This window comes from Nicotiana sylvestris, chromosome 12 (genome assembly GCF_000393655.2).
Source record: "Nicotiana sylvestris chromosome 12, ASM39365v2, whole genome shotgun sequence".
Taxonomy (NCBI): domain Eukaryota; kingdom Viridiplantae; phylum Streptophyta; class Magnoliopsida; order Solanales; family Solanaceae; genus Nicotiana; species Nicotiana sylvestris.
In genome coordinates, this window is record NC_091068.1 from 40,440,342 (window position 1) to 40,450,880 (window position 10,539).

The 10,539-nt window shown below is 32.6% G+C and overlaps 1 protein-coding gene across 2 annotated transcripts; it reads right to left on the minus strand.

The window, feature by feature from the left end:
- Positions 1–3,796: 3,796 nt before the first annotated feature.
- LOC104233705 (uncharacterized) lies at positions 3,797–9,103 on the minus strand. Of its 2 annotated transcripts, XM_070165589.1 has the most exons (7): positions 8,677–9,103; positions 7,079–7,150; positions 6,923–6,990; positions 5,647–5,794; positions 5,472–5,555; positions 5,072–5,167; positions 3,797–4,155 (listed from the first exon to the last, which is right to left on the minus strand). In XM_070165589.1, exons 1-7 carry the CDS (start codon positions 8,944–8,946, stop codon positions 4,150–4,152), a joined length of 744 nt encoding a protein of 247 aa, XP_070021690.1. In that variant the 5' UTR covers positions 8,947–9,103; the 3' UTR covers positions 3,797–4,149. The 2 variants fall into 2 exon arrangements, with proteins under 2 accessions (XP_070021690.1, XP_070021691.1); XM_070165590.1 differs by lacking the exon at positions 5,072–5,167 and having other exon boundaries at positions 8,677–9,072.
- Positions 9,104–10,539: the final 1,436 nt, after the last annotated feature.

Below are 10,539 nucleotides of genomic sequence, written 5' to 3' on the forward strand. Positions count from 1 at the left end.
GGTCTTAAGATTTTTATTGCATGGTCAAGCGCTCAATGATGTGTCCTTAAACCATGGAAATTCATCTGCTGATAAGAAATTTAACGGAAATCTTGAAAATATTGATATTTAAGGGATAATTCTTCCATCTCCACTATGGAAAATTGGCATAAAGTGTCGAAATGATGCCAAGTACACAGAAAGAGCAAATCTGTTATAAAGAGGAAAGTTAAAAATCTTTGCCAACGATGCCAATGTGATTAATCCTCAACTAGAAATGACGGGTTTAGTAGTAGCATAATAACTTATTACCTTTTCATATGGCTTGATTAATTTAAGCATTTTCTAAGATGGTCTATCAGGCATCATCTGGAAGACAATAAAAAAATTCCATTTTGTATGTGATTTGAGTAGTGATTGAAGCAGATTCAGTCCAAAATTAACCATTTCATGGGAAGGCCATATGATCTCGAAGATCGGAAAGAAGGAATTAATAAAGCTTGGCGATAGAAATTCAAGAATGAGTGTCTCTGTATCAATGAGTTCGAAAAATACATTAAATTCACTTCACACTACTAAATTGGTTGCTTGAACTATAAATTTTTTTTGGCGGATACTTGATATTCGATGAATTGTGTACTATATTTACCAAACTGAGATATCACGCATTATTGGTAATAAGTTGTCAATAACGCCTTCAACAATAGGTAAATATGAAACTCATAAAGACGGTTGGATCGGAAGTTTATTAACTTGAATTATGTTGGAGCTCCTAATAAGAACTACCGGGGACTTGATAAAAAAATAATTCTCTTAATTACTAGGAATTTGATTGTTTAATTAGCATCTATTTGTTCTGATATACAGATAAAAGTATTTCGGAAAATATAGTGGCCATATGTGGATTTTATAACCTGAAGAATATTAAAATTCAAACCTGATGGTGGATTTTATAACTTGAACAACATTTAAAATACAATTAAACACTCGTGGAATCTAATGTAACGTAGACGAGTCGGGTAATAGGCACCTATAGCAACAGATTTATATTTGTTAAGATGGTTCAAATCTCATGGAGCACCCTGTTTTCCAATGGAGTTTTCATTCCTTTTTTGTACTAGCTAATGAGGTCACATTTATGTCCTTGTTGAACGCCAAAAAGAATTCTTTCAACAGTCGTATTACCAAGATGCGTCTCAGCTTTATGGTCTTAGATGGAGCCTTGGGATTGCACAGGAATAAAAAACACAAACGAATGAAACATAAAAATAAAAATGGAATGAAAAAGCATTGTGATGGCATGAGAATAATGTCTTGTCTGATCTTGGGCCATCTACATTTGAGCTATTCCCTATCTTCCCCAATGCATTATGAAAAAAAGAGAAAGAAGTCAAATGTTGGATCCAATGAAAAAGTTTATACTACAGTTGCTGATGTGAGGGTTGTGAACAATGGCAATGTATTAGCAAAGGCCTGACAAGCAACCACAAAAAATTCTAGCTTGGCATCAGTAGACTGCCAAGGTATACTACTACTAGTGACAATAAACAGTTTACATATGCTAAAGAGACCAAAGGGAACATACTTGCATGGGGTTTAGAGTCAAGTGAGTACGTACTTTTCTACAAGTTCGTTTTTGCCATTTTATTCCTTCTATGAAGCTTTAAAAAGTCTTTGAGCCCTCTCGTTATCAGCTCAAGAATAGATTTGATTGTCGCGGTTGCTCATTGGGATGACATAGAAGTTCCTCCTTTGAACGGTATTGAAGCACAAAACACAATTAGTGTCAGCATTGGGTACATTGGAAATTAATGGTGAGTTTTTCTGTCTATAATGGACATAGTTGGGTTTAATTCTGATTTTAAATGCTACAGTACTGCTGTTAATTTTTTTTTCTTTTATTCTTGATATTTAATCGCTTCTTTTGTTTATGCGTCTTTTCTATTATCAGTATAAGGTCTTTGAAGATGGATAATGGAAAATTGATGGGAAGATTGCAAGGATAATACTATTGATTTATTTGGATCAGCATCTAAAGAAATCTATCCCCTAATTGAGTCCAAAGTAAAACCATGCTGCTATACTCATTCTTGATAAATTCTTGTGTCTTTGTTTGAAATATAATAAATTCTTGTGTCTTTGTTTGAAATATAATGAATGTCGATTATGTACATAAATATCATGAAGAGCAAAAAGACTCCAGCATATATAACGAATGAGCCAATGAATATAACAAAACCGGAATTCTTTCACACTCCTTTGTGTCTACCGTGTTTTTTAACTAATATTTTTGTATGATAAATTATATTATTTAATATTCTCTGCGCAACGCACGGGTACGAATACTAGTAAAATAAAAAGTTAAAGAAAAAAATAGCACTATGAATTAATCGAAGTTATTTTGGTATCACATTTTAAAACATTTTTGTGAATTTGAACTAATCGATTTACTTAGTATCATTCAGCAGAGACCAATGTGCAAGAATGGTTGCCTTTCATACTTTTATTTCTATTTTTTATGTTTCAAATAAATGTGTACGTGATTAAAATTATTTTTAGGTTACAAATTTTGTATTTATTGAAATATGATATACGTGAATAGTCCAAAAAAGAGTGGTTACAAGATATGTATTGAAGTGCTAACCTTCAATATTCTTCATTAAATTTTTCAAGCTTGATGATTTTCTAGGATGAAAAATGTGGAAGAAATAAGCATGAGCAATCAGTTTATTCTTCAAGCTGGGAAAAATAAAAACTTTGTAGACAATCATCCTAACCAAATAGTTGAGACGGAATATTTTAACAAAAATTTGTTACTATAAAATTTATGAAAAGGAATTTACATAAGTCATTTTACTAAAGTAGTAGATATTGTTCAATCTTCTTACAATTTAACAATCTTGAGCATATAAGATTGTATATAGAAGACGTTTTCTCATAGAAGTGTAAAGGTCATAGAAGAACAGAAACACTGTTGTGGCAATATGATACAAGTTAACTCATTGTATTATTCAAGAAAATACAGAACCCATATATCGATATTATATTACAATAGCTAGCGTTCGACGATTTCTCTGTAGCAGGGTGTTTTAATATTGTTATCGAATTAGCTAAATAGGATCACCATTCATCATTGCAAGAACTTATACTTTTTCTTTTGTCTTTATTTAAAAACATATTTTAAAATAGTCTCATGTGATTTCTTAATGTATTTTTTTCCTTATTAACATGGGCGTGTCCAGAAACTAGTGTTATTATACATGCTGAACTCCAATCAAGAGACATAGCTAAAGCTTCCTTCTATAAATTAACCAAACGGACTCAAAAAAAAATTAAGTAAAAAGATGTTGGTCCGAACACTAAATCTAAGAAAATGCCTTTTCCGAGTTTTGGGCCTCTGAATATTTCTTTCTATTCCCTTTTTGATAGGGGTGATTTTCTAGAAAGTGAGTTGGACAGGATTGCTTGAGCATGTGTGAACCTTTCAACTAGACTACCACGAGTTCAAAAATAGATATAAGAATCTTTAGAACAATGCAAAATAAATTTTAATCAGATCTTGATTTAACCAATTTTCTGGCTCACTTAATCCTCTACAGCATCTTCAAAAAAATGAAGTGCCAGAAGAGAAGATATAATATTAATCTAACTTCCCACTATAAGCACAGAAAAGAGGCACTGTCCAAAACTGCCTGGATCTGTATGTTGCCATCCCCATAGACCGATATTTTCAGATAAAACATGCAATACTGGGCAAAAAACTGACCACTGTATCGCAAGGTTGCGATGATTTAAATGAAGCTTTACCTCAACAGAATGCAGATAACTTACTGTTCCATTAGAAATTTCATACGGATGGCCAACTGTTTCAGTGACATCGAATATCTGAAATTATAGAAAAAAGGTGATAGAAACCGCTAGTGAACTCAAATTCTCACATATTTACATTTGCTTACGAGTTCACGGGTAGGAGAAACCAGGGAAGAGCTTATATGTGGCTCAAAGAGCTAAGGGATTTTCAGCACCAAAGTGCTAAGCTTAACTTTTGCACCTTGGAAGATGAATACAGATATTAGGGAAAGAGAAGGTCGATGTACAGCAGCAGCATTTGTCCAACATTAGAGACGAGAAAGGCTGCAAAAGGTCATGCTACCAACCATGGCTTCCTTCTTAACCCTGAAATCAACCGTTAACATGTAAGATAAAGCAAAAGAACTTTCCGTCTGCAGTTTCAGAACCATCAGAAGCCTAAGATCTCTAACAAGAAAGCGGAAAAGGAAGTCGAGATGTCTTTCTTCACTAAAAATATCATTTGTGTATATGTGCATGAAACTATATGAAATTTCTCATATTCAGCTCAACCACGTTACAAGAAAAGGTCTTGAGTTGGATAGAAAGTATTACGTAGCAACATTCAAGCAATTCTAACAATGGACAGCAACTTACAGAGCAGAATTAAGCAACTTAAAGAAAAGCATTAATGTTGTCTTTTTTAGTACACTATATTTCAAGATGCATATACTACCAACTCTGTCAAGGATAATTTAGTCTGGAGCAATTGAGTGCAAATCCACTTTCAAAATCCCAGCGGTTCATTTCACTAGAATTAACTGTATTAGGATAAGCCATGGTTACCATAGTGATCATATGAGAATCCAAGAAATTGTTAGGAAAAGGAGTCATTAAATGAAATTGGCTCTATGGAAGTCTTTTAAGTTAGCAATGATGTATGAGCGTAGAAGTTGTAGTGCTTCAGAAACTAATAGACAAAAACTAACTGCCTGAAAAAATATTTGGAAAAAAAAAAAAAAGAAACGAAGAGATGAATCAATAGTAGCAAATTAGCAATAGTTACCAAGGAACCAATTTCCTGATTTTATTCCAATAAGCTACTTCGAATAAGGCAGAGCTAAGCAATCTTAGTTCTCAGGTTCATCAGAGATGCACATCTTCTCTTTGTACTTGATTCGGTTCTTTAGGACTATGGTTTCATCGTATTTAGCCAACCAAGAACTAAAAAAGGTATGCAAAATTGAAGGGCAGAAGGCAAGAGGAAGGAGAATGATTAGGATAACCGATTAGGTTAACACACCTGCCTCCTTCTTCGGCATTGTATCATGTACCATGTCCGAGCCATTACATAACAAGGGAGGAGGAAAGCCACCAGCTGTAGAAGTGAAATCTGAAACTGAAGTTCACAAAACATGCTTCAGACAGATTTACTAGAGTGTCTGTGCAAGTCTCGCTATGTATAGAATGACTAGAATAAAACATAAGTTGTCCATAATAAACATGCATCCACAACGAACAACTTAAACTACAGAAACATGATATAAATGTCATATTAATTTTTGATACGAGACGGCATACATTATAATCATATTCAGTTACGCAAACCTAATGAAAGGACCGAGTCTTGGAACAGCATGACACTGCCACTCTCCAGCACAAGTTATTGACTAAAGATATATGGAGCTACAACTCTAACTTACATTGAAGAATGTAGATGAATCCTGCACCATTGAAAAGTCCCTTGTGACCGTCAATGTTTGGCGAATCAGCAAGAGTAGCATCAACTGCATGAATAGAAGATAAACCACCTTCAATAATATTATGCTTACGAACAGAATCACTAAATCGTAGAAGCATTACACAGGTTTTACTTACGATGATTGCAACGTAGCGGAAACATGCTAAACTCCCACTGCTAGCAATGGCATAGTCATCATACTCCGATTCAAGGAATTGACGCTCAGCTGCGGCAAAAGCCAGAAAATGAGGGTTTCTAATATCCATGCCGGGGGCCCATGCTTGCCTGATTTAAACAAAAGGTAGGACAAAGAAGTCAGAAAGCTTGAAAAATCAATCAGAAACAGACTACTTGAATAGATGCTGGAAACTTGATATTTGAGATTATATATATTAGTGTAGTTGGATCCGACACTGCTGCTTCACTTTTCGACCGGTCATACAAAATATTTGTTTTCCATTTGCCCATTTTGATCATGAGGCAATGATAGATTCTGTTGTAAATCTATCCGTAATCTACAAGAATTTCTGAAATTGATGGTATTACAACTTATGCAACAACCTTTAGTCTAAGTTCCAGATCACTATTCAAAAGGATTGATTTCCCTAAAGACTTCTCTTGAAAGCTTGTTAGCTACTGATCTAGAAAACAAATTCATTCAATGCCAAAGCTACTTGTAAGATTTCAGATAACAGATTCTAAGTTTCTATGTAAAGAATGAAGTTTCATTGTTTACTTCAAAATAACAGATATTTATCATACTAAAATTTCCATCAAATTATTAAGTACTCAAGCTGTTTGGAGTAGTTACTTCGTCCTATTTATGATAGTGATCTAGACAAAGATAAGAATGATGACCTATTTCTGAAACCGGGCCTAACTCTGTGGTTATCAGGTAAAAATTTAAGGAGTGATCAGTTTCCACCCCATTTGAGCTAGATTCAGTTTTCTAGTTGGTACTGTAATTGTACAAAATTTTCTTATATGATCAAAGATGTTTAGCAATTTCAAGGATCAAGCGATTAAAAGAATCTAGGTAGTTTAATATGGTCAGGAGTCTTGAACGTAACTGGTTCACTTGTAATGGATAAGTCTTCGGAGTCTGGTATATTAATATTCTGTTTAACAGAACAGTAAATTCTTATATCTTATCTTCCTTTAAGGAGGCCGATTAAGCAAGGTTACAACTAATCCTTATTCACTAACCAATTCATGTAGATAGCGGAACTATATGAACCTACAAAACAGTTTGTCCCAACATATACAGCAAGTTTCAATGAGCCGGAACCACTAAAAGTGCCATACACACAACAACTAAAAAAGAACTTTTTTTAAATGAAGCATGTATTACACAGAAATGTGACTGCAAGATTTGAGAAAACACATCAAATATTATACAACTGACAACCTTACCTGATATCAATTGCCATTACATCAGGGTTGCTTCTTGCAGGTGGAAGGGTATAGTTTGGTGAAAAGACCTGATTGAAGAAAAATAACATCTCAATTTTCACTTGAGGCTAGATAAATATCTTCTAATTACAGCGGAAGTGTTTAAAATTTACCAACCTTATTACAGATTTCACAGGTTATGTCACCTTTTTTGTTGCACCATCTCTGTATACATTTCCTATGAGCAAACTGCAGGTCCAATATGACACAATTTCAGTTCTTAGCTTTTCAATCTAATGGTGTACTTAAGAAATCTTGAAAGTAAAGGTAAAAATGCAGCATTAACAAGCTCTATAAATTCAATGTGAACATAAGTATTATGATTTGTAACAGCTTGAGCCAGTCCAAAGAGACATTGAAAATGATCATTCAAACGTAGTATCTTATTTTCAAAAGCATTTAAAGTGGCTCAAAAACTGAAGCTAAAATAACTGCCTGTAATCCACAGGTGGAATCCAGAATAACTGAAAGAGCATTTAACTAACAACATTATGACATTTGAAAACTAATATAAATTCCCTTAAAAAGTAATTAAATCGCAATATAACCCCTAAAACTTATTTAGAGGGTGGACATAAGAATTGTGAAATTTTAGAAAAAGGTCAAAAAATTTCAAGTTGAAAATGGTATTTGAAAATTAGAGTTGTGTTCGGACATGAATATAATTTGTAGTTGTTTTTGAATTTTTGTGAGTGCTTTCATGTGAAAATTTTGAAAAATAACTTTCAATTTTAACTTCAAGAATCTTTTTTTATGGCCAAACATACCCTTAATCACAAGAGTTACAATTACAATTACAAATGTTAATGATTAACTGTGGTTAGGTAACAAACTTTTGGTTAAAAGACTCTTGTCATACATTTACTGTTTGGTGCACATTTTCTGCTGCAGGTAAGTTTTCTCTTCAAAGAGAATAGAATTTTCAAAATCCACATTTAATGAAAAGGTTTGTAAAATAGTAAAGTTTGGTGATCAAGCACAATTATTGATTTATTTCCAGATAAGAACAAAAATAACTCCTAAAGTTGCAGAGCATACAGCATTCCTCATGTGAAAAATCAAAAAGAAATCTACAAACTCCAAAAAAAAAAAAAAGAATTTGGTTACAAGAAGTTGGATTTGTTAAAAAGGTTTTATGGGTTAGTGCAATTCGTTTGACATTTTATATGATTTATATAGGGAGTTGCTAAAAGTTAATTAAACAAATAAAAGAAGAAAATTGAAGTCTTCCATAAAGACATAAAAAGCATCAATCTTTTATTTTTATATTACATAGACTAACAAACCAAGGAAAGAGAAAGAAATTTTTTGTACTCATTTGAAATAAATCAAGATGAGGAAAGAGAAGAAACAAGACACATTTCTCAAGCTAAAGCAAAGGCAAAGTGGTAGCAAAAACTTAAACTTGTTACCAAAAATTTTCAAATATAAGAAAAAATTCAAAAGAAAATTTAAAGCAACCCCAGAAAGGGAAGAAGAATAGAAATAAAAAGGGTAGCAAAAACTGACTGTTACAACCAAAATAATTTCAACTTTAAGAAACAAATTTAAAAGAAAAAAACTAAAATAACAAAAAGAAAAAGAAAAGAGTAGAAAGAAAGCACATTTCCTAAGCCAACCCAAGAAAGAAAATAAAAAACTGAAATTTATAACAAAGATTTCAACTTTAAGAAAAAAATTTAAAATTTAAGGCAACCCCAGAAAGAAATTTGAACCTTGAGAGTGCCATTGCAAGCACAAGGAGCTTCCATATCATTTTCTTCATCTTCTTCTTGACAAATTCTACACTCTCTAATTACACTTCCCTTTGAACAACCCTCCCCTCCACTCGTCATTTCCCTTGAATTATTTTCAACACTCAAATTTGCAACATCATTATTAGTCAAAAGGCTAATTTCTCTCCCATTGACGACTGACTCTGACTCTCCAAAACATGTTGTTGCTATTATGATCCTATCCACACACACCATGAACTCATCCACCATTTTTTCTCTCTCTCTAAAAAATATTTCTCTCTCTCTCTAAAAAATATTTCTCTCTCTAGACGATATAGGAGGAAGGAGAAAACAATGTTCAGAGATGAAAGAAGCTGGAGCAAGTAGTAGTAGGATAGCGAGAAAAAGGAGAGAGTGGGGAATAAAAAGGTGGAGTTTTTCAAGTTTGCGGGTTTTACTATATAGGGGCTTCTTGTTATATGAATGCACAATTGTGCCCCTCTGACTAATAAGTGTATTTTGCAATTAAAAATAATGGTTTACAACTTGTTTGGAGGGTTGTTACCTATTGTATTGTATTGTTATGTTACTTTAAATATAATATTTGTTTTGATTGTTACTTGTATTTTATAATATCGTATCGTTAAATTTATCGTTACGTAACAATAAAAAGTGACACTTTATGGAACGGTAGAATTTGTGTGATGGCATCATTTTCTTGCTTTTTTTCCTTTCATCTTGTCTTTTCTTATTATTAAATAATCATATTTTATTCTTTAACTTACTTTTTTATATTAAATTCTACTCTGTATTTATTTTTTCTTAGTAGTGTTGCAAGTTTATTCTTCATATTGTTGAAGTGTGACATCATGAAACGGCGGCAAACGATACAATATATTCAAACGTTGTATTCATCAAACAATACAATATAATGCAGTATAATATAATACGATACATTATGAAACGATACGTAATAATAATCCAAACAAACTCTTAAAGGCAAAATAAATACTCGTCTTGAACTAGTCGTTGGTTTTTGATTTATTACTCTGTATATGGTGTCTGTTTTGTGGGTCGATTAAATTGAGTTCAAGTTAGACCTATTAAAGGAGAAAACCTTTTACAATATTTTTTTTTAATTTTAATTACTTGGACTTGAGATTTCTGATTAAGGACATCGGGATCATATCAATCCCGGTGGAAGTAGACAACTAAGGGGTCATTTGGTATGAGGTATAAAAAGGTATAAAGGTGGTATAAAAATTTAATATCACGTTACTACTGTGTTTGGTTAGCAAACCGGGTATAAATTATCCAGTGTTAATTTTAATACTGGGATAACTTATACCTTATAGAAGGTGGGATAATTAGCACTGGTATAACTTATACCTTCTTATTAGAAACTATGCAATTGTCATTCTTAATACAACATATCAAATAATAAATAAACAACAATCACGGCATAACTAATCCCAACATAACTTATCCCAATATAACTTATACATGTATAAATCATATTCCAACCAAGTGACCCCTAAGGGGTCGTTTGGTATGAGGTATAAGAAGGTATAAGGGTGGTATAAAAATTTAATACCACCTTAATACTCTGTTTGGTTAGCAAACCAGGTATAAGTTATCCTGGTGTTAATTTTAACACCGAGATAACTTATACCTTATAGAAGGTGGGGTAATTAGCTCCGGTATAACTTATACCTTATTTTTAATTAGAAACTATGCAATTGTCATTCTTAATACAACATACCAAACAATGAATAAACAACAATACCATCATAACTAATCCCAACATAACTTATCTTAATATAACTTATACCGGCATAACTTATACCGGTATAAATCGTATTC

What these genes read in the sequence shown, in the direction of transcription:
- LOC104233705 (XM_070165589.1), bottom strand. Translation starts at nt 8,946, where the DNA reads ATGGTGGATGAGTTCATGGTGTGTGTGGATAGGATCATAATAGCAACA. An exon ending in CCTGTGAAATCTGTAATAAG is followed by an intron (nt 6,991 to 7,078) that starts GTTGGTAAATTT and finishes TTCTTCAATCAG; the next exon opens with GTCTTTTCACCAAACTATAC. An exon ending in GTAATGGCAATTGATATCAG is followed by an intron (nt 5,795 to 6,922) that starts GTAAGGTTGTCA and finishes TGTTTAAATCAG; the next exon opens with GCAAGCATGGGCCCCCGGCA.